General features: G+C 45.8%; 1 protein-coding gene across 6 annotated transcripts in view; it reads right to left on the bottom strand.

Moving 5' to 3' along the window:
* The window catches only part of Spats1 (spermatogenesis associated serine rich 1), a 38,597-nt gene that overhangs the window by 3,663 nt on the left and 10,124 nt on the right, over nt 1-24,810 (bottom strand). For 4 of the 6 annotated variants that reach the window (XM_040729421.1, XM_040729423.1, XM_040729422.1 and 1 more), the window contains 6 exons: nt 20,052-20,196; nt 16,805-16,956; nt 12,561-12,722; nt 7,204-7,324; nt 5,231-5,293; nt 1,234-1,349 (listed from right to left, as the gene is read on the bottom strand). In XM_040729421.1, coding sequence (XP_040585355.1) covers nt 1,234-1,349; nt 5,231-5,293; nt 7,204-7,324; nt 12,561-12,722; nt 16,805-16,956; nt 20,052-20,196 — 759 coding nt within the window. Of the gene's footprint in view, nt 1-749; nt 1,002-1,233; nt 1,350-5,230; nt 5,294-7,203; nt 7,325-12,560; nt 12,723-16,804; nt 16,957-20,051; nt 20,197-24,810 lie in introns of those variants that run through there. The other 2 variants (XM_005072446.3, XM_040729424.1) reach the window with 2 other exon arrangements.

The following is a 24,810-nucleotide window of genomic DNA, read 5'->3' as shown; positions in this document are numbered from 1 at the left end:
GATGAAAATTGATAGACTTTGGCAGTTCAAGACATACCAGGAGGTGATCTAGTACAACTGTCCATGTGAAAAGTAACTCTGGGGGTCTTTCAGGAGGGGATTAGGCCCTTGGGAGGGGAGCATCAGGGAAGGAAGTGGATCACTGGGAACAGGCCTTCTGGCTTTAACCCTGGTCCTTGCTGTTCAGGTTTGGATTGTGGATATAATGTGACCACCCAATCGCCCCTCCCGCAGTGCCTTCCCCTCCCGCAGTGCCTTCCCTGCCTGCTTCGTGTCTTCTCCACTGTGACTGACTGTATCCCTCTGGCCCTGTGCGCCAAAATAAACCTTTCCCCTTAAGTCGCAAGAAGGCAGTGCCTCACCAGATACCAAACTTGCCAGTATCTTGGGCTTGGACTTGCCAGCCTCCAGAAGTATGAGAAGGAAATCCTTTTGTTTATAAACTACCCAGTCTCTGGTATTCTATCATAGCAGTCTGCCTATTACCATTGACCTACAGGCATTCAAAAAACAAATGTATCTGCGTAAAACCAAATGTGAGCTATATATTACTGTCAGTGCTAAATACCTTGCATTGGAAATGTACATACACTAGGTAGAAAGTACCCATCACTTGAAGAGACACATGCTTGAGGTATGAGGTCTGAAGATGTAAAGGATTATGATGTGTCACTAGCTCTCTGAGTGGGTCAAAAAAAATGAGCGGAGGGAGACAGCTGGGATAAATGCTGCCAATGGTAGAGTCTAGATGAAAGATATGCGGGTATCTACTTTATGATTTGTGCAACTTCTCTATTCGTTTTGAAATGTCCACAGTTGACAGTTAAACAAGACAAATCATAGCGATTGCTCACTAGAGTCAAATAAATGGCTTAGGACAGAGACGCTGTCCAAAACAAAGAATAGAAAAACCCAGCACTGGCAGAGGCTGGATGGAGGTCAGTCAGTGCGTGCGTGGGGACTCATTTCTGCTCAGGGATGTCTCGGAAGGTTGGAAACACCTGTGGATAGAGGCACAGCATTAAAGAGGGTGTTCCCTTACAAGCCCAACGGCTCTCAGCCAACACATCCAGCGCTTAGTGCACGGTGAGGACCTTTGCCCAGAGGATCCCACGGTGCACAAGACACACCCACTCCAGGAGAGGCTCTGCCATCTCTGAGCTCCACACGGAGCCTCCCAAAAACTGCTTTTCTGAACAGGTCTTATAGTTTCTTGAGATTTCTTGAACCTACCAGAGGAGAGAAACCCTTGCAGGAAGGGCGACGACGCCTGCCAGTTGTCCAGCTCCTGAACTTCTTTTATCTCGTTCTTCAGGTTGTTGGCCTTCTCCTTCTCCCAGAAAGGCAAGCTGGAGGAAGAACACGGTCCTGCTGAGTGTGAATGTATACCACACTACATCACAAACGCCACCAATGGCTAAGGCACTGCATGCCCACAAAATGAAGGAGGCCTCCACCTCAGAGCGCTGGGCAGATAGCTCAGTGAGTAAATTATAGTTGGCATTCCTCACAAATAATGACATGGAGACTTGTTAATTATGAAAGCTAGACCTTAGCTTAGGCTTGTCTCACTAGCTCTTATAACTTAAATTAGCCTACTTTTATGGATCTATGTTTTGCCATGTAGCTTCTTACCTTCTTTCATTCTGTATGTCTAACGCCCTCCATGTCTGACAGGTCTCCTCTGCACCTTATCTATTCCTGCTTCTTCTCTCTGCCCATACGTCCTGCCTATACATCCTCCCTAGACTTCATCCATTACTTCAAGCACTTCATAGAGACTCCAAAGAGAAGGGTTAGTTACTCTACACTATCCTAACAATAGTCAAAACATATTCGAAAAGGGTCACACCTTCAAAACTAAAGTATCAAAAGATCATACCAAACCACAAATGACTGTCAGAATAAAGCTGAGCTTTCTTTAGGGGACAATAACAAAGCCCAGACACTCAACACCTTAAAATCACAATGTTTCCTATTCAAACAAAAATTACTAGTCTTGCCAAGAATCAGAAAACTGTAATCAGTAATCAGATAAAAATCACTGAGCAGCAACAGACCCAGAAGTGACAGAAATCATCTAGCAAACAAAAATACTAACATAGCTATGATAACTATGCTGATGTATTTAAGGAAATAAGGGAGTCAATAAAAGTCATTAAAAAATCATGCTGAGCAGTGGTGGTGCACGCCTTTAATCCCAGCACTTGGGAAGCCAACACAGGTGGATCTCAGAGAGTTTGAGGCCAGCCTGGTCTACAGAGTGAGCTCCAGGACAGCCTCCAAAAAAAGTTACACAGAGAAACCCTGTCTCAAACATACAAACAAATCAGATGCGGGGAGGGGGCAGTCAGCTCAGTGAATAAAAGTACTTGCCAACAATGTGACTGACAGCTCGGGTCCCACCCCCAGAACCCACAGGACAGAATGAGAGAACCAACTCCCAAAAGTTTGTCCACACACATACACATGCACACAATAAAGTAAAAAGTCACATGCAACTTCTAGAAATGAAAAATATTAAACTGGGCATGGTGGTGCACAATCCCAGCACTCAGAAGGTAGAGGCAGGTGAGTCTCTGTGAATTTGAAACCAGCCTGGTCTACAAAGAGAGTTCCAGGACAGTCAGGGCTACACAGAGAAATCCTGTCTTGAAAAACCATAAAAAAAAAGTACTGGTGAAGCTGGAGACCAGGTAGAGTATGCTTTTGTAGCATGCAGGAAGCTGTGGCTTGGTCCCCAGCACCACATAAACCAGGGGTGGTGACACCTATAATCCCAGCACTTGGGGGGTTGAAGCACGAAGATCAAAAATCCAAGGTCAATGAGGCTAGGCTCCCAACCAAAATGTCAAGGTCATCCTTGGCTGCATAGTGAGTTTGAGGCCAGCCTGATCTACACGAGACCCTGTCAAAGAGGGGGGAAAAAAAACAGCAAGAGTCTCTAGCTGAGATTTTAACTGCTTGTGTACTGAGGGAGTGGGGAGCTGAATCTAAGATACAGTTAGTGGCAAATCCAGCAACAGCTCTTGAAACTGGAGCCCTCTTGTCTCCTGATATGATCAATTGGTTAGATGATCTCCAGGTCAGTGTATGATGAAGACAGCCCAAGTCTCCTGATTCGTAGACTGGCCCCAGTACAAAAGCACCCTAGTCTGCAATGCTTTATCCTTTAAAAGTACAGTTCCAGCACTCGGGAGGCAGAGGCAAGCAGATCTCTGTGAGTTTGAGGCCAGCCTGGTCTACAGAGCAAGTTCCGGGACAGCATGGGCTACACAGAGAAACCCTGTCTTGGAAAAACAAAAATAAATACAATATAATAGTTAGAAAAACCTACTGCTTGATATTTTATGATTTATACATACAAATATGTTTGCATATATTTACAAAAAACTAAAATAGTTGGATAGAATGGCAAGATATGGTGGTTGGTAGTATTTTTTTTTTTTTTTTTGGTTTTTCGAGACAGGGTTTCTCTGTATTGTTTTGGAGGCTATCGGTCCAGCCCAGCCTCGAACTCACAGAGATCCGCCTGCCTCTGCCTCCCGAGTGCTGGGATTAAAGGCGTGCGCCACCACCGCCCGGCGGTTGGTAGTATTTTAAGTATTAAATATAGTGTGTATAAAAGAGAAAGTACAGAGATGAGAAGCCTAATTACACATTATAAGGAATAATGAAGCATAATGAAGGCATTAGAGGTGCCAAGTTTAGAATAAAAGGCTTCTATTCCCACCGAGCTCTGGGGTTTGGTACTCCCACTGAATCCCTGTGTTACATGAGACTATATTGGGAGGGAGAGAGAGAGAGAGAGGGAGGGAGGGAGGGAGGGAGGGAGGGAGGGAGGGCCGGGAGGGAGGGAGGGAGGCTAACTAAGTATATGAGGTTCAGACTGGGGCAGAGAAAAGTGAAATCAGAGTGGAGATGACTCAGTTGCAGTTAAGAGCTCTGGCTGCTCTTGCAGAAGACCCAGGTTTGATTCCCATCACCCATGCGGTGGCTTGAAACAATGTGTAAATTCAGTTCCAGGGAATGCTCTTCTGGTGTCTCAGGGTACTGGGTACACACATGGCATACGGATATACATGCACGCAAAACACCCACACACGTAATTTTAATTTAAAAAAAGTTAATTCTGTAAACATGAAATTAGGGCCACTGAGATGACTCAGTAAGTAACGACTCCTGCTGCCATGTATAAAAACCTGAGTTCAGTCCTTGAGACCCACATAGTAGGAGAGAACCAACTCCCTAACTCACGGCACATGTGCCTCCACACACATGTCTTAACAAACTCTCCATGTGTCTCCACACACACGTCTTAACAAACTGTCCATGTGCCTCCACACACACGTCTTAACAAACTGTCCATGTGCCTCCACACACACACACACACACACACACACACACAGGTCTTAACATACTGTCCAGGTGCCTCCACACACAGGTCTTAACATACTGTCCAGGTGCCTCCACACACACACACACACACACGTCTTAACAAACTGTCCATGTGCCTCCACACACACGTCTTAACATACTGTCCATGTGCCTCCACACACACGTCTTAACATACTGTCCAGGCGCCTCCACACACGCGTCTTCTCTTTGATCTTAGTATAAAAGCAGAGGGATAATCATTCCCTAAATACAGGGAATTCCAATCAGGCAGTGGTGGCACGCCTTTAATCCCAGCACTCAGAAAGCAGAGGCAGGAGGATGTCTGTGAGTTTGAGGCCAGCCTGTTCTACAGAGAAAGTTCCAGGACAGCCAGGGCTACACCAAGAAACCCTGTCTCCAAGAAAAGCAAACAAAATAAATAAATAAATAATAGGAGTGTTCTATTGGGTTTTTCTTTGAAGCTCTAACCAAGTTCCCGAGGTGCAATCATTAAAACATGTCCCAGATCACTCTGTGATAATACTCTGAAAGCAGGGTATCATATTACCAATCTTTTGCTCCATGTAAACTCCTCTCCCGTGCATACCCAAACACACCATGGCATCTGGCAGTCAGCTCGTGTCCTATGTAGAATTTGTCCCCCTCCTGCTGCCTGATGCCACAGACACGTGACCTCTGTGTGTCCCTCTACTGTCCACCGTATATACTGCACTGATCCTGCTTCCGGGACACGAACGGTCCCCATGGCTTGACAGTTGGCAGGCCCCTCCCTGGGGAAAAGGGTGTGGCTTCACAGAGGAAGGGCCGTAGACAGCTCGGTGAGAAAACTCACTTGGGGATTTGCGGCAGTGGCTCCAGTGGGATGAACGTGTCGAATTTTTTCTCATAAGGAGTCCTGAGGGAGGAAATAAAACAGTGAAAACAGCCATAAAATTGCAACCACCTCTTAAAACAGAGAGAGAACACATCTTTTCCAAAATAAGTCCGACCTTCCTTCTGGTATCAGTTCTCAAATGTGGGCTTCAAAACTGGATGGGTATAATAGTGCTTAATTTTTTGTTATGTTTCATCAAGGCCATTGATTCTTACGTGACTGGTTTTCAAAATATTTTCAATATAATACAGCAGCTGCTTTTCTTTCTAGTTGAATGGCTCTTCTCTTTGATCATATTTTCCTAAGTTCACCTCCACATTTAATGTCAACCTATACATTAGTCACTAACAATTAGACTGGGTCTGAACGTTCCGGAGTCTCCAAGGTGTGTGGTAATAGAAATCAGACTAATAAACAACTACTTATTTCTTGTTCCATTAGCTTTGAAAGTACAATATAATGGGCTTCATGTTTCATGACATTTCCATACATGTCTATCATTGGAAGTGGCTCGTATTCAACCCTCCATCACCCTCTTTTACCCCTACCCGCTATTCTTCTTCCTTCCCCCAAATAGTCCACACCCCCCCGTGATACACCATACATACACACATACATACATACACACACATACATACATACACACACATACATACACACACACATACATACACACACATACATACACACACATACATACATACACACACATACATACACACACATACACACACACATACATACACACACATACATACACACACATACATACATACACACACATACACACACACATACATACACACACATACATACATACACATACACACACATACATACACACACATACACACACACATACATACACACACATACATACATACACATACACACACATACATACACACACATACATACACACACATACATACATACACACATACACACATACATACATATACACACATACATACATACATACATACACACATACATACATATATACACACATACATACATACACACACATACATACATACACACACATACACACACATACATACATACACACACATACATACATACACACACATACATACATACACACATACATACATACACATACACACACATACATACACACATACATACATACACATATACATACATACACACATACATACATACACACACATACATACACACACATACATACATACACACATACATACATATATACACACACACATACATACATACACACACACATATGCTTCTTTAAAATATGATGTCCTTTTTGTTGTATTGGAGGTTGAAGTTAAGGCCTTGCCTATGTCCGAACCACCAATAAGCTATCCCCAGCCCTTTTTGAGTCTTTTATTATTTCAGTTCTACAGTGAGTATAGGCACAAATTAACTAAATATGAACTTATTAAGCAATTTTCACTCCATCATATCTTATTGCTATCCACCCCTTAAAAAATAATCTCTACACAACGACAGGAAATGGCTCAGTGGGTATGAAGCTTGCTATGAAAGCAACAGGACCTGGGTTTCAAATCCCCAGCACCAGCATAAAAGGCAGGCACAATTTTGTGTGCTGTGACCCCAGCATTAGGGGGCAGAGACAGGCAAATCTAGGAGCTCACTAACCAGGCCAAAATGTCGAGCTTTGGGTTTAGCCAGAGAGATCTGGTCTAGAAGCATAGAGTGGAGAACAATAGAGGAAAACACTCAGTGTCCACTGGCTTCCACTCACACATGCAGGAGTGTACACACGTGCACATACAGGTGCTTATAACACACACACACACACCAACATGCATAAATAAAATAAGTAACAAGCTAATTAAATATCACTATGTATATGCAGCAGCAGACCCTGGACTCCTTGACAGCTAATAGATTCCTCTGGAAGAGCGTGCACTCACAGCGAGAAGTTGACTGGCGGCAGAGTTGCTCCTGCTTTGAAGAACTCTTTGCTCTGTTCTGGGAACATGTACGGATTATCCCCTGGTGTAAGCTTTGGAATTCCATTTCTGGGATCGATGTCTGTGGGAAACGTTTGAAAACATGACACGTAGGGCTGAGGCCAAAGCAGTGACATGACCGGTGACAATCACGCGTCTCCGTGCTTATTGTGAGATGACGTTCTTGTCACTCCGCCATAGATAATTCAAGTTCACAGTGACTTTTTCCCCTACACTGTGTCATCAGCTGTGATTGTTTGAAAACATGGAGGGCTGAGGAAGGGGGAGTGGAAAGAGGGTAGGAGCCAGAGGGAGCGAGGAACATGGCTCCCTGGGCGTGGTGTGGCTGGTGCGCACCTGCACTCACTCACATTGCCTGTGCATGATTTGCATAAGATCAAGCCAATTAAAATTTCACATAGGTTGCAGGTGGCTTCTGAGGCCCTAGACCTGAGAATCTATTGCCAGTTGGTAGCTGCAGGGGGAGGGAGAGTCACTTTTAGCTAAGAGTATGGACACTGGCAGGTTCCCCACACCCATGGATGACCTCACACATATGAGCAGCCCCAGTTGAATGTTAAAAAAAAAAAACTAAAGGAAAAAATAAGGTTGGACCAGGTGGTGGTAGTGCATGCCTTTAATCCTATCACTCAAGAGGCAGAGGAGGATTCCCAGAATCCAAGGAGGATTCTAGGAAAGATAGGCAGAGTCAGCCTGGTCTACAAAGCCACACAGAGAAACCCTGTCTCCAAAAAAATAAAATAAGGTTGTGAAGAAGATGTGTTGGGGGGAGTTGGGGGAGTCCAAGAAGATTGGAGTGGAAAGTGAGGTGTGGGTATGATCAAGATACACTATATGCATGTACAAAATTTTCAAATAACTTTTTAAAAAGCATGGAGTACTGGAAATACAGTTCACTTGGCTAGCATGTATATATAAGGCCCTCAGTTCAATTCCCAGCACCACAGAAAAATGAAAAGGAGTCAGATGTTGGGGCCCATAAAGATGGCTCCACTTCATCTTGGCTCAAGGTCAGAGAGTTCAAAACTGTCCTAGTAAATCATAAGACCTAAAGGTCTAAGGCGTGGCTACAGTAGGTGATGGAGATGTCTTCTGTGCATACGTTTCTCTTATTGGTAGATGAATAAAGCACTGTGGCCAATGAGGCAGGATGGTAGGTGGGACTAGGAGACAAGGAGGATTCTGGGAAAGACAGGCAGAGTCAGTCATGATGTAGGATGCCAGAGGAGTGACAGGTCCAGACTCCTTCTCCAGTAAGAGAAGACCATGCTGATATACATAGATTAGTTATGGGTTAATAATTAAGACAGAGCTAGCCAATAAGAAGCCCCAGTCACCGGTCAACAGTATTCATATCTAATATAGCCTCTAAGTGTTTATTTGGGGCTCTGAGGCGGCTGCGGAACTGAGCAGGGAACTCCGCAACAGGAGGATGTTTGATCTTGGCCTTGGGAGTCTTTTCTAAATAACAACAGACTTGGTATGAGGTGTAGTTACTTCTGACTCTCAAAGCCATATAGCAAGAAATCAAATCTAAGGTGTGGTTACCAAATCCTTGGAGAATTGAGGAAGAAAGTCTGTTCCATATACATGATACCATGTTCCTCTTTTTGGTTAAGGTATTTAAGAATGGTGAAAAATAAACTCGGTGCATTCAGTACTCACTGGATTGCCCTCCTGACTCTAACCTGTTTCTCTTTCTCTTAATGTCTTTACCTGCCCTTTCTCAATCCATACTTCCCCTCTCGGGTATGAACCAGGGGCAAGTCGGTTGGATTTGACTGCAGCCCTGCAAACACAGGTTCCCACAGTCAGGCACATGCCTTTAAGCCCAGCTTGGGGGCAGAGGCAGGCAAATCTCTGTGAGTTCAAGGCCAACCCTTTAACTCTAGACCTCTAGTGAGTTCTAGAACAGCCAGGGCTACATAGAGAAACTGGATATCAAAAAAAACAAAAAACAAAAAACAAAAAGAAAAGAAAAGGTATTCTATCATTATATATTATAAAACATTATACACAAGCCAGATAGTGGTGGCACACGCCTTTAATTCAAGCACTCCAGAGGCAGAGGCAGACTGATCTCTGAGTTCAAGGCCAGCCTGGTCTACTGAGTGAGTTCCAGGACAGCCAGGACCACAAAGAGATGCCCTGTCTTTAAATAATATATATATTTATATATACATCTGTTTGCTTGGTGGGGTTTTTTGCTTGACTGGTCTTTTCGTTGATTTTGTTGGACATGCTAGACATGTAGCTTTTATCTTGATTTTTTTATTGTTTCATTGTTGGGGAAGTCCTGTGTATATGTCAATAAATTACTGCTGGCCAATAGGAATCTAGATAGGTGGGGCTAGGAGTCCAGGAGGATGCTGGGTAGGGGAAACACAAGAGAGTCAACATGTGACGCCATGGGGGTAGGACGCCGGGAACTATTCTCAGGTAAGAGACATACTTAGAGTAACAATTATGGGGTAATTACTTAAGTTAGAGCTAGCCAGTTAGAAACAAGCAAGGCCAACAGCTTCATAATTAATATAGCCTCCTGTGTGTTTATTTGGGACTGATGCGGATCTGGAACCAGGCGGGCAAGAAGGCTCCTCTCAAGGAAAGCTTAACATTTCATTTTATTATTCTGTGTATATGAGTGTTTTGCCTGCATGACTGACTGTGCACCATGTGTGTGCAATGCCCTTAGAGGCCATAGAGGGTGTCAGATCCTCTGGGACTGGAGTTACAGATGGCTGTCAGCCACCATGTGGGTGCTGAGGAACAAACTCAGGTTCCCTGAAAGAGTAACCAGTGCTCTTAACCACTGAGCCATCATTCCAGTCCCATCTCTTTTTGTCCCAAGATTTTCAAACAATATATTCTAATCACATTCTTTCCCTTCCCCCAACTCCTTCCAGATTCTCTCCAACTTCATGTAATTTCTTTCTCTTTAAACACACAAAGTGGAATCTAATTCATGTTGGCCAACTACTCCTGAGCATGGAGCCTGCCCTGGAGTGTGGTTGACATACCCATTGTCACTTCCCTCTCCCAGCAGCTACCAGGTGCGAGCAAGGGGCAGGAATTACGCCCACCTCTGTATTGGGGTTTTGTCTGGCCTGGATATGCAGGTCATGTGCATGCTGTCTAGGCTTCTGTAAGCTCATATGACCTGCTGCCCTGCTATGTCAAGAAAATGCTGCCCTGTCTGGAGTCATCCACCGCCTCCGGCTGTTAGAGTCCTTCTGCCCCTCTCCTACATATATCACTGAGCCTTGAGAGGAGTAAGATGTAGACATCTGTCCCATTTAGGCCTGAGAACTCCAAAGTTACTTACTCTATGAACACTGTCCAGTTGTGGGTCTATGTGCTAATTGTCTTCTACTTGGAGAAGATTCTCTGATGAGGACTGAGCCATGGGTGGAACTCTGTGTTTGTTTGGGGACAGGGTTTCACGTACCCCAGGTTGCCCTTGAACTCACTATAATGCCAGGATGACCTCTAATGCCCGATCCTCATCAACATCCCCCAACTGCTGGGATTACAGGAGTGTGCTATGACGTCTGATGTGTGCAGGAGATGGAGCCATGCTCTGCCCATGCTAAGCACTCTACCATGATTTATATATATATCTATTTTTTTTTTGGTTTTACGAGACAGGGTTTCTCTGTATTGTTTTGGAGGCTGTCGGTCCGGCCCTGCCTCGAACTCACAGAGATCCGCCTGCCTCTGCCTCCCGAGTGCTGGGATTAAAGGCGTGCCCCACCACCGCCAGCTTATATTTTTAAAACTAAAAACAGAAAAGTGCCTATCGTTAGGCATTGAATTTGACAAACTCATTAAGTTCTGTTTACTTATGACGGTGGTCCATGTGTATAACACTCTCATTTCAACTCTAAGTAACAAAAAGAGTAAAATATTTGAGTGAGGAAAAAGTAAATTGTATACATTCTGGGTCTCAAATGCCATGCCTTTCCCTTTCTAAGTATACTTGGGTGTATAGTATACATACATGTTTGTATGTGTGCACATGTGCACCTGGGTGTGCAATATGTATGTGTGATCCTTCCTGTAGATGCCAAAGGTCAATGTTGGACGTTTTCCTCAATTGCCCTCTTCCTCATTTTTTGACTCCGAGTCTCTCACTGAATTCATTTTGCCATTTAGGCTGGCCAGTGAGCTCCAAGGATCCGTCTGTCTCAGCTCCCCCAGGATTATAGGGGATGGCCCCTGCACCTGGCTTCTGTGGGGGCTCTGGGGATCTGAACTTGGGTCTTAGGCTTGTGCAGCAGCCATCTCTCCAGCCTGCATTTCCTCTGATTTTTTTTTTTAAGTGTATGAACGTTTCGCCTGCAGGTATGTCTGTGCACTACATGAGTGCCTGGTGGCCACAGAGACCAGAAGAGGGCGTCGGATCCCCTAGAACTGGAATTACAAATGGCTGTGAGTCACCATGTGGGTGCAGGAAATAGAATCAGCAGGAGCAGCCAGTGCTCTTAACCACTAAGCCGTCTCTCCAGCGCCCCCTGCATTTCCTCTTGATGAGTAGGAAGTTTAGGGTCTAGGCGAGGTCCTGTGAGGACCCCACATCAGTGGCCATGCTTGCAGCTTCCCCGGGAAGACTCTTTCTCCACATAAAGCCAAGCACAATTTGAAAATCCATTTGCCCTTTACATGAGTTTTGCAAGAGAAACTGCTACTTATTCCTCTTTGCACAGTGTCTACGGAAACCTCCTACATGGGTATCTCTGTAAGGAGGGGCCATAAATGGCCCAGTGCTCCGCAACCTCTTAGGATCTTTTGAGAAGTCTATTCTGAGTGAGTTGGGGCAGAGAACTCACCAGGGTGACCCATGGATTTAGATATGTATAATATTTCATCTTAGTTGCCTTTAATTAAAACTAACACTATATACTTCATGCTAAGGCTTTAATTTAAATGTACATGACCATGACCAGTGGCATCTAATTGAAACACACATGATATTTTTGGGACTTCAATGAGGCTTCTACTAATGATCTAAAGTGACTCATTTGGTGACTTAAATGTCACATTAGCATTCCATGAGAGCTAGAGAAAGATGAAAGTGTGAATCAGCGTGTATTCTGAGTCTTTTATCAAAAGTTGTCGCCTGTGAACTGGGCTCTCTGCCTTCCTGTCTTTCTGGCTGAGCTGTGGGCAACAGGGTGACCCTACAGAGCTGTCCCCAACCAGAGAAATCAGAGTCCACAGAGTCACAACTAAGGGCTTTTTTGTTTGTTTGTTTGTTTGTTTGCTTGTTTCATCTTTGATGGAATGAGACATATTACCATATTTCTTCTTCCCAAGGCTCTTGTCCACGGTCCTCTCTGCCACAGACCTCCTGTTGCCCCGGAAAACCCCACTGAAGAAGCACTGCTTCCCAACATGGTAGGTGTGGACATTGCTGCTGAACCTTGGGTAAAATGACCACTCAGGACGATGCCCATCTTCTGCAAGATATCAGAAGCCTTTCCATTAGCACTGCTCTCTGCCCTCAAGACAATTCGATGACAAGATGTGAAAACTCCCCAGGCTCTATTTATCCTGGAGCCTTCTCACATACACACATTTTAAAAGTGAGGAAGAGTGTGTGCCTGCAAGTATGTGTGTGCACCACAGGCATGCAGTGCCCACAGAGGCCAGAGAGGACCTTGATCTTCCCAGAACTTGTAACTTCCCAGTTATAGGCAGTTGTGAGCCACCATGTGGGTGCCAGGAACCCAACCCAGGCCCTCTGAAGAACAGCCCATGCTACTAACCACTGAGCCATCTCTCCATGCTACTAACCACTGAGCCATCTCTCCAGCCCTCACACTCCTTTGGCTTTTAGAGGCAGCCTCACTATGTAATCCAGGCTGACTTTAACTCTTTGTGTGTGTGTGTGTGTGTGTGTGTGTGTGTGTGTGTGTGTGTGTACATGTGTATGTTCGGGTAGGTACATATGTGTAGGTGTACTTGTGAGTTTATGCACCACAGGTCAACATCAATGTCTTCCTTAATTGCTTTTTCATCTTTTTTAATATTTATGTTTGCTTTTGTGTGCGCATGGGTGTGTTAAGGTAGAAGCTTCACTCATGCTGCCTCCCCAATCCTTCAAACCCTGCTGCATCTCAGAAAACCCATCAAGTGATGACCCCTCCCCCAGAGATGCTCAAGACCACTCCCACAGGGTATTTAAGCTGCCCCCCTCAGAAACCAGACTTGTGGTTTTTCCGGTCTCCCTTTCCCGTCTCCTCTCTGGGGGGGCTGGAAGGCCACCAGGAGCACTGTAACCATTAAATGTGGCTTTTTATAATTCAGTTTGATTTGGTCTGCTTTGGATTGCTGTATCAGCAGAGAGGCTTATCCGGGTGTAGAAACTTTTCAGGGTGTTTTCCCTGCTTGTACTGAAGGGCCCAGACCCTCACCTGGCACCCTGCTTTGGCAGCCATGACAGGCTGCAGAAAACACCCAACAAGATGGAAGCCCCTGACTCAGCAACATGTGCAGAGCCCTCGACCTTGCCCAACTTTGCCTAATGACTAGGAAGCAACCGCCAGAAGTCCCCCATGTGGCAAGAAACCAATCAGAAGTTAGCTGGCGGACTCTGGATATGCTGTACTGATAACAATGGAATGCAGGGCTTAGCAACTGCCCTGGGAGGGCCTCTAGGTACAGCAACCTTTCTGCAGCAGCAGCTGATCAATCGGCTCAGGACAGGTTCCCCCAGCCCAGAGGTGCACCAATCCTGAGACTGTTGCTATGCAACTAGCAGACCCCCAGATGCTCCCCTTGCTCTACCCCAATATACACACTGCCCCACTACTGCTCAGAGCCCCTCCTACTCTACCCGCTGTCTCGATAGACGGAGGACCCGAATTAACTCATAAATTAAAAAGACTTTTTGCTTTTGCATCAGATCTGATCTCTTGGCGGTTTGGGGGGTTCAGAGTCTGGGCACAACAGTGTGTCTGTGTACCATATGCATGCCTGGTGCCCAGGCAAGTCAGAGAAGGGCACTGACTCCAGGAACTGAAGTTACCATTGCTAACCAGCATGTGGGTGCTGGGAATCGAACCTAGGTCCTCTAAGAGCAGCCAGGGCTCTTATCACCTAAGCCATCGACACAGTCCCCTTCCATCTTACTTATTGAAACAGGGTCTCTCACTGGATGGAGCTTACCCATTTGACTGGCAGGGACCTCCTTACCCTTGCCTCCCTGCTGAGATTACAGGCACAGCTTTCTTACTTGAGTGATGGGATCTAAACTCCGGTCCTGATGCTTGGGTGGAAAGCACTTTGCCTACTGAGCCATCTCTTACCCGCCCCCCAGCCCTCCAGCTCAGCCCCACCCCCATATGAAGGAAGTACATTACTGGAGTTTTAGTCTTCCTGTTCTCCACCCCCCACTGCTTCCTATGTACAGTGAAATGACCTCTTTGCTTCCTCTCCTTGTCTCCCCACCATGCTTCCCCTGCCTTTCTGGGGTCTATCCCTCTGGAACCGTAAGCCATAATAAATCTTTCTCCCCTAAGTTGTTTTTGGTCATGGTATTTTATCACAGCAACAGAAACAGCTAATCCTGGGGCTGGAGAGATGGCTCAGCAGTTAAGAGCACTGACTGCTCTTCCAGAGGACCCAGGTTCAGTTCTCAGCACCTATATGATGACCTGCAACCGTCTATAACTCCAGTGCCAGGGAATCTGATAACCTCTTCAGGCTCCCTTGGATACCAGACACAGCCCAGATGCACATACATACATACATATATACATACATGCAAACACATACATAAAATGAAAATAATAAATCTTTTGGCAAAAGAAAAATAATGCAAGCAGTCACATAGACCTAAAGTCTATGCAGGAAAAGCTCTGTGATCTATGCAACAATTGAGGGGAAATACTTTGTATACCACAGCTCAGTTATTCTCCTGTGTGTCACTTGATGACTTGAGAAACGAGTCATTAGGCTGCTTCATTCTCCTTTGAATACCACAGTGTGCTTACACAGACCTACAGTTGGCACAAGGCTACCAGTGTCAACTTGATGGGATTCAGAGTCACCTAGGAGACACAGCTCTGTGAGAGCTTCTAGATTGGGCTAGCTGAGGTAGGAAGGCTCGGTTGTGGACTGAATCCTGGATTGAATAAAAAGGAGAAACAGACAGAGTACCAGCCATCCCCACCACTACCCCTCACCTTCCTGACTGTTGACACAGTGTGAGCAGCTGCCTCCCACTCCCGCCGCCATGTTTCCCTGCCGCCATGTTTCCCCGCCGCCATGGGCACTGTAGAGTCAAAATGAACCTTCTTTTTATTTATTTTTGTTGTGTTTTTTCGAGACAGGGTTTCTCTGTGTAGCAGCCCTAGCTGTCTTGGAACTCACTCTGTAGGTCAGGCTGGCCTCAAACTCTGCCTCTGCCTCTGCCTCTCGAGTGCTGGAATTAAACCTGTGCACCACCACTGCCCAGCAAAGTGAACCTTCACGGGTGTGAAAAGGAATTAGTACAATTGTTCACTCCGTATGGTTTCTTGATAACATTAAGAGGCGTCCTAAACAAAATGTGAGAGGAAGCCGTGTAGCCAAGCATACTGCTGTGTAGTTAACTTTGTGTGTGTGTGTGTGTGTGTGTGTGTGGTTAACTTTGTGTGTGTGTGTGTGTGTGGTTAACTTTGTGTGTGTGTGTTTAACTTTGTGTGTGTGTGTGTGTGATTAACTTTGTGTGTGTGTGTGTGTGTGTGTGTGTGTGTGTCTGCACTCATGTGTGCATGCATGTGTGTTGCATCACCATGGTGCAGATCAAGAGGACCACTTCCAGGAGCCAGCTCTTTCCTTCCAGCGTGTGCCTTCTGGGGACCAAAACTCAGTCTCAGACACAGGGCCCTTTGCCCACTAACTGCCTTGCCCAGACCCCTTAACTTCTCGTAATCAGTAGAGAGAGTACACTTTATAATGATGGCATAGTGCAGTGTAGTAAATATCTAAACCAGTGGCGTGGTTATTTGTCATTGTCAGATATGATGTATGTGCTTTTACATGACTGGCCACCAGCATCCCCACGGACATGAGTCACGTGTGTGTGTGTGTGTGTGTGTGTGTGTGTGTGTGTGTGTCACGACCTCACCAGGCAATGGGAAGCTTCCTGCCCCATCATGCTTTGATGGAACCACCGTCATACATGCAGACCACTGTTGGCCAAAGCTGCACTATACAACACATGACTGCTTTTGTCTGTACACGGGTGTACATTTCAAAATTCAGTTCTTCGCAGCCATAGGGAAGAATATTGTTGGAGAATATGGAGTAAGAGGGCATTTATAGTCTATACACTTCTTTCTGTATTGCTTAATAACTTTTAATGCGCTTACGCTAAGGCCTTTCATGTATGAAAACCATCTGAGCACACATACCTCTCACACAGCCATCCTGAGGACCCAGAAGGAAGCATGACAAGAGCCTGACACTGGGCAGGGAAGGTCTTCCATGACTTGGCCCATAATGTGACAGATTTCTGAAAAGGCCCCAGGACTATGGAGGAAGGCCTACTCACTTGTCTGTGACTTAAGCAGGTTGAGTTCCTCAGGATATGTTTCCTTCTGGAATCCAGGCAGTAAAACTTGAGAGGAGCGACTGGACTGTGCAGAGGAAGAGGAGGAAGAGGAGGAGGAGGAGGAGGACTTCTGACCCATCTCTGCAGCTGTGCTGGAAGGCAAGTGGCAGGGTTAGAACTGCCTCTGTGTTCAAACTGGCAGCCAAACTGATCTTATACTAGTGGCACACAGAGTTCTCAGTAACAGGACTGGCTGGCCTCACTCTGAACATGTAGTTTACTGATTCACAACTTGAAGGTACTAAAACTTAATCAAAAGACCCATGCTTTAAAACAATCAGGTTAGCCGGGTGGTGGTGGCACACGCCTTTAATCCCAGCACTCAGGAGGTAGAGACAGATGGATTTCTGAGTTCAAGGCCAGCCTGGTCTACAGAGTGAGTTCCAGGACAGCCAAGGATACACAGAGAAACCATGTGTTGAAAAACTAGATACTACCCCACAGATGGGTAGGTAGGTAGGGAGAGAGAGAGAGAGACAGAGACAGAGACAGAGACAGAGAGAGAACAATCAGGTAAATGTACAATATTATTTGAAGATGTGTTATATTTGTTTATACTATGGAACATTTGTTTTAATGATGCAAAGATGTGTTGCATTCTTTTGTTTGTTTTGTTTTGGGGATTTTTCGAGGCAGGGTTTCTCTGTGGCTTTGGAGCCTGTCCTGGAACTAGCTCTTATAGACCAGGCTGGTCTTGAACTCACAGAGATCCACCTGCCTCTGCCTCCCGAGTGCTGGGATTAAAGGTGTGCGCCACCACCTCCCGGCTGTGTTGCATTCTTTTACATTGCATTTGTTAACTCTGTGAAGCTGTGTTACTTTGCCTGTCTAAAACACCTGACTGATCTAATAAAGAGCTGAATGGCTAAGGGAAAAGATAAGATAGGCGGGGCTGGCAGGTAGGGAGAATAAATAGGAGGGAAAACCTGGGAGGAGAGATGAAGGAATGAAAAGAGGAGAGAGGAAGGACATCAGGGACCAGCCACCAAGCTACACGGTAAGCCATGGAGGTAAAGAAAGGAGCATAGAATGGAGAAGGATAAAAGCCCAGAGGCGAAAGGTACACGGGATCATTTAAGTTAAGAAAAGCTGGCTAGAAACAAGCCAAGCTAAGGCCAGGCATTTATAAGTAATAATACAACTCTGTGTGATTTATTTGGGAGCTGGGTGCCCCCCCCAAGAATGTAGAGTAAAAACAACAACAACAACAGGTAAAGGTGTTTACTGCTGAGCCTGAGGACCTGAGTTTGACCCCTGGTAACCCGTGCGGCAGAAGGAGAGAACCAATTCTCCTTAGCCATCCTCTAGCCTCCAGGCACACACGGCCACATACGAAATTAACTAATAAATTAAATGCAATTTTAAAAAACAGGCTAATCAATTAGGAGCATTTGCTGGTTCAAATCCCAGTACCTACATAGTAGCTCAAACCCACCTGTAACTCCACTTCTGAGGGATCTGATGCCTCTTCTTGTGCTCAGGGTACACATACATACATATTTAAACCAATTTTTAAAAAAATCAAGGTACTAGCTCCTCATACAGTAAAACATGGAATTGCTCCATGATCCCTGTGTGTATGCCCACAAGAACAGAAAACAGAAAGGCAGGCAGACACTTGTCGATGGACGGGCATTGCAGACAATGAATAACTCCAAGAGTTCGTCTGCAAGCAGGTGAACAAATGAAGTTCAGCTCACACAAAGGAATATAACTCAGTCTACAAAAGAGCGGAGTCCTGCAACATGCTATCACGTGGGTGAGCCTTGATGAAGTCATCTGAAGTAAAATTAGCCAGACATAGAAGGACAAGTCAATACGGCCCCACCAATGTAAGGGCAGAGAGCGGCTGAAGGGAAAAGGATACCAATCAGTGACGCAGAGTCTGTGTTTCGATTGGTGAATTGTTTTTGGAAACAGGCAGTGGGGGGGGGCCTGGAGAGGTGGCCCAGTGGTTAAGAAGAGCACTGGCTGCTCTTCCAGAGGACCTGGGTTCAATTCCCAGCACCCACATGGTGGCTCACAACTGTTTGTACCTCCTGATCCAGGGGATCTGACACCCTCACACAAACATACAAGCAGGCAAAACACCAATGTGCATAAAACATAAATATTATTTTTAAAAAACAGGCAGCTGGGTGTTGATGGCGCATGCCTTTAATCCCAGCACTCGGGAGGCAGAGGCAGGCGGATCTCTGTGAGTTCGAGGCCAGCCTGGGCTACAGAGCGAGTTCCAGGACAGCCTCCAAAACAATACAGAGAAACCCTGTCTCGAAAAACCAAAAAATAAAAAAATAAAAAAGAGGCAGTGTGGATGGTTGGTTGTAAGACACTATGAATGTAATTAATGCCACTTCATTGTGCACTTAGAAAGGAATAAAATTGTGTTTTAAAGATTTAATTTGTGTGTGTGTGTATGAATGTTTTACTTGTATTGTAAGGGTACCATGAACACACAGTGCCTGTAGTGGTCAGAAGAGGGCATCAGATCTCTTGGAGTTCCTGATGGTTGTGAGTCACCACATGGGCTCTGGGGACCAAAGCCAGGCAAACCATCTCTCTAGCCCCAGTAATCATACTCTTAACTGTATCTCTTAGGATGCTCACTCTTTATTTCTTTCAATCTTGTGTATGTTTATGTGTGTGTGTGTGTGTGTGTGTGTAACTCTCTCAAATTGTCCTTTGACCTCCACATGTTCAAAATGGCACGCATGCACACACTTTGGGGGGATACATAAATAAATGAATGAATAAATAAATAAATGTTTTTAAAAAAGAGGCCCAAGCCGGGCGTTGGTGGCGCACGCCTTTAATCCCAGCACTCGGGAGGCAGAGGCAGGCGGATCTCTGTGAGTTCGAGGCCAGCCTGGGCTACAGAGCGAGTTCCAGGACAGCCTCCAAAGCTACAGAGAAACCCTGTCTCGAAAAAAAAAAAAACAAACAAACAAACAATCAAGAGGCCCAGAGAAGTGATGCAATTTGCTCAAACTTGCACAACTCATTAGTGGAAGAGTTGGAATTTGAACCTGTGTAGCCTAGCACACAGATCTCAGACTATCCCCTTCTTGCTCATAGTTCATCCCAACATTGTCTAAATCTCAACAGACACCCCCCACACACACACAAGCGCGCACACACATGCACGCTCACACACATGCACAATGCACACTCACACGCACACACTTACTCAGAATGAATCGACGATGCAGTGGGTCCTGGAGGCTCGCTGACTCTCACACATGCTTCATCGGAAGACGAAAGGCTGGTCCTTCTGTCAGAGGCCGTCCTGCTGGCCGAGGAACCCTTGGATTCTAGACCATCAGGCTTAGCGTCTGCAACACAGATGCTGCCATTTAAGTGTATTGCTGAAATACTGACAGGCTATTTTATTTCCAACTTATATTTGAAAAATGGGGGAGGGGATATGGTGGGATGGCTCAGTGGGTAAAGAGGACTTTCTGCCAAGCCTGGCAGTCTGAGTTCAATCCCCAGATCACACAAGCGGCAGCACAGAACTGTCTCCTGAGGGCCGTCCCTTAGCGTCCACACCTGTACTCACACACACTTTTGAAACAGCTAGGATTCAGTATTTACTGTGTCCTGGAGTTGGTGTAAACCCCACACACACATTATCCCAGCTAGCTCTTGTAGGTGCTCTTAAGTGCGCACACACACACACACACACACCACACAATGAGGAAACAGGTTCAGAGGTTGCACACTTGCCTACATTCAGGGAAGAACTAAACATCTAGGCCCAAGTTTGGTGACAACATTGTGACACCAGAGTCTGAATCACTGATCTGGATGGCTTGTGCCTCCACAAGCTCGCCTGCCCTGCGCTGAGTGGAGGAGAGATTTGAAGCAGCCCGGTGTCATGTTCGCCTTGTGGACACCTTGGCACAATCCTCCAGGGGGTTTGCTCATGACAGGATGAGTGAACACAGCTGGTGACCCTGACCTGAAGAAGCTTCCACACGTCACCTCACATTGTCAAACCACTCATTCCCAAATGTAGCTTTGTCCCCAGTGGCATCTAGAAGAGCATCTGGCGTGCCTCAGATCTCAAGCAGCACTGGAGTGGATAAATGCAAAGAATTATTTGGGCTAGGGATGTAGCTTCCTGGTGTGCAGGAAGACCTGGGTTCCATTCCCAGCACTGAAGAAAGCAGCCATGGTGGCCCATGCCTGTGATCCCAGCACTTGGGAGATAGGCAGGAAAATCAGAAGTTAAAGGTTACCCTCAGCTACATAAAGAATTCAAGGAGGAGGAAAAAGAAAACGAAGAAAAATAATTCAAATGCTCCCAAACACCCACAATGACAAAAGAGTCCTTTAAGTCTGTGGCTGTCATATGGAGAGATGAATCATTCTTTTCATTTCACTACATGATTTATATTTTATAAAAGTCCATCTGCTCTTTACCATTTTATATCAGCATGTGCCCGGTTTACTTTTTTAATATTTATTTTTATTGTTGTTAATTATGTGGGTGTGTGGGTGCCTGCATGTTTGTGTGTGTACCACATGTGTGCAGTACTCATGAAGGCCAGAAGAGGGCATCTTATCCCATGGAGCTAGAGTCACAGATGGTTGTGAGCCATCTGATGTGGGCACTGGGAACCAAACTCATGTCCTCTGCAAGAGCCGCAAGTGCTCTTACTGGCTGAGGCACCTCTCCAGCCCTCCAATTACTTTTAAAGGCCAGATGAGTAGACACTGTACTTCTCTGTGCACAGTTTCACAGAGCACGGAGGCTCAGTAGATACAACATAATTACTTGCGATATGAAAATTATATAGGCCAAGCTATGATGGCGCACACCTTTAGTCTCAGCACTCGGGAAGCAGAGGCAGGTGGATCTCTGTGAGTTTGAGGCCAGATTGGTGTACAGAGTTCCAGGAAAGCCTCCAAAGCTACAGAGAAACCCTGTCTCAAAAAACCAAAAAAAAAAAAAAAAAAAAAAAAAAAGAAAGAAAGAAAAGAAATCAATAATAAAGACAGCCCCAAGCCAAAACCCCACCGTAAGCTTGGGAGCTCAAACCACACTGCTGAATAATTCATCAAAAAGAAATCATAATGGGAATCACATTAACGTATAATGAACTCAGGTCCTACACATCAAAACCTGTGGGATTCAACTAAAACAGTAATTAGAAACTTGGATTCTTAAATGCAAATACTGCATTTCACTGAGTATAAGGCACCATCAATTTTAGCAACATTGTTTTATGCACATGAAACAAAGGCTGTCAGTTAAAGAGTGCATGTGTATATGCACAGTGAATACGGGTTGCTGAGAAGTCCAGAGAGGGCATCACATTCCCTAAGGTGGAGTTACTGGTTGCTGTGAGCCTCCTGGGGTGGGTGCCGAGAATCGAACTCAGGTTCTCTGCAGGAGCAGCAAATGCTCTTGACCACTGAGCCAGCCCTCCAGTCCAGATGACCTGGAATCTTTACTTTATCCCTATTGAGGTGCTCTTTTAGACTTGGATATAGGTTTTAATTAAACTGTGACACGGGCACATACAAAGACTAATTGGCCATGGTATTCTCACCCTTCATTCAAAAACTCTGGCTACTGAATCATTTTCCAACTTGGTCATTGATGCCCACATTTTCTCTACCCCAGTGCAATGAAAACATGTATGCTCCTCGTTCGTCTCCAGAAGGTCCTTCCAAGCTACGGAGGCATTTTTCATACTTCGGGGCTCACACAGGAAAGACATGACAGCTACCGCACACCTCTTGCTGCCTGAAGAAATGGTCACACCAGCTCTGCCTTCAGAATGCAACCACAAGGAGGTTTGTGATTACAAACCCCAAAGATCAGCTGAGCTACTTCCCTTCCACCCTAGCACTTGCCATGCGAGCCTAGTGACTTGAGTTCCATCCCCAGGACCCGTGTAAACTTGGAAGGAGGGAAGTGACACCACAAAGTTGTCATCTGTCCTCCTCAAGATGAAACACCCCCCCCACACACACACAAATATAAACACACAACAGTAATAATTATACAATTCTGTTTTAAAGTCAGATGTGGTGGCATGCACACATTTTTAATTCTAGAACTCCTTCAATAAGATGGAAGGTAGAGACAGGAGAATTGTCCATGTGCTCACAGGCCAGGTAGTCTGGAGTACAAATCTAAAAGTTGTCCTCTGGCCTCCATCACACACACACACACACACACACACACACACACACACTTACACACTCTCACTCTCTCTCTCTCTCACACACACACACACACACACACACACACACACACACACACCAGAGGGTCTTGCCCCTTCACACATATCGTGTCTGTGTTGGGGGATTCGGGGAGTTTTTTGTGGGGAGAGTGGGGTTTTTTTTGGTTTTGTTTGTTTGTTTACTTGTTGTTCAAGACAAAGTTTCTCTGTATTGCTTTGGAGTCTATCCTGGAACTCACTCTGTAGACCAGGCTGGCCTCGAACTCACAGAGATCCACCTTCGTCTGCCTCAGGAATGCTGGAACTCAAGGCGTGTGCCACCAACCCCCATCTTAGGGAAGAGTGGTTTTTTGACACAGGGATTTCTCTGTGTAACAGAGCCCTGGCTGTCCTAGAAATCACTCTGTAGACCAGGCTGGCCTCTAACTCACTGAGATCCTACTGCCTATGCCTCCCAACTGCTAGGATTAAAGATGTGTTCCACCATAATCCGCAGGACTCAGGGGGATTTTTAAAGCGCTGCATCCCACCAGGCGGTGGTGGCGCACACTTTAATCCCAGCGCTCAGGAGGCAGAGGCAGGAGGACCTCTGTGAGTCTGAGATCTAGCAGTGGTGTCGTACACCTTTTATCTCAGTGCTCCTGAGGCAGAGGCAGGCAGGTCTCTGTGAGTTTGAGGCCAGCCTGGTTGAGTTCCAAAATAGCCTCCAAAGCTACACAGAAAAACCCTGTCTCGAAAAACAAAAAAAGGAAAAAAAAATTTTTTTAATTAATGTGTCTAGGCAGTGGTGGTGTCCTAGCACTTGGATAGCAGAGGCAGGTGGATCTCTGAGTTCAAAGCCAGCCTGGTCTACTGAGCAAGTTCCAGGACAGCCAGGTCTACACAGAGAGACCCTATCTTGGAACACAAAACAAAAAATATGTGTGGGGTGGGGTGGGGGGAGGTATGTACACATGAGTGTAGTTGCCCATGGAGGCCAGAAGAGGGAGCTGGAGTTACAGGTGATTGTGAACCTCCCGGAGACGGTACTGGAAAATGAACTCAGGTCCTCAGCAAGAGCAGCAAGGGCTCTCGACCCTTGGGCTATTTCCCCAACCCCCACTTTGCTGTTTTAGACGATGTCATCTTTTCTCATCCTACAGTGTTTTAGAGAGTCATAGCTTAGTTGGCATCCATTGCAGCAGGCCTCGTGAGGAACAGCAAGCTTCTGTCAGAGTCCATGAATCCTGAGTTTATCATTCCTCACCACAGCTCTGAGCTAGGCAGCAAAAGGTGGCAGGGGCTGGGAGCTGGGCGTGGGGAGGGACAACTGCCAACATCAGCATCAGAGGGCACACTCCTCCTGTGCCTGGGCAGGGAGGTGTCTTGAGGTCGTGCTTAATGCCCCCAGTCCACGTATGACACAGGGATACTCCTAGGGAGATCCTGTAGTCAGCTTAAAATGGGGACTGTGATATTTAGCAGAGAGATGGCTCTGACCACCCTGTGTCAGACAAGTTTTCCCGTCATGGAAGCCTTGTTATTAGAGTGTTGCTACTGTAAAACTTATTGGGAATCCAGGAAGTATGCTGAGCTTTTACTCACGTGGGGGATGTACCACTTTTTTGTTTTGCTTTGTTTTTTGAGACAGGATTTCTCTGCAGCTTTGGAGCCTGTCCTGGAACTCACTCTGTAGACCAGGCTGGCCTCGAGCTCACAGAGATCTGCCTTCGTCTGCCTTATGAGTGCTGGAATTAAAGTCGTGTGTGC

The sequence above is a fragment of the Mesocricetus auratus genome, unplaced genomic scaffold, assembly GCF_017639785.1.
Source record: "Mesocricetus auratus isolate SY011 unplaced genomic scaffold, BCM_Maur_2.0 Super-Scaffold_100021, whole genome shotgun sequence".
In the NCBI taxonomy this organism is placed as follows: Eukaryota; Metazoa; Chordata; class Mammalia; order Rodentia; family Cricetidae; genus Mesocricetus; species Mesocricetus auratus.
This window is presented reverse-complemented; position numbering and strand designations above follow the sequence as displayed.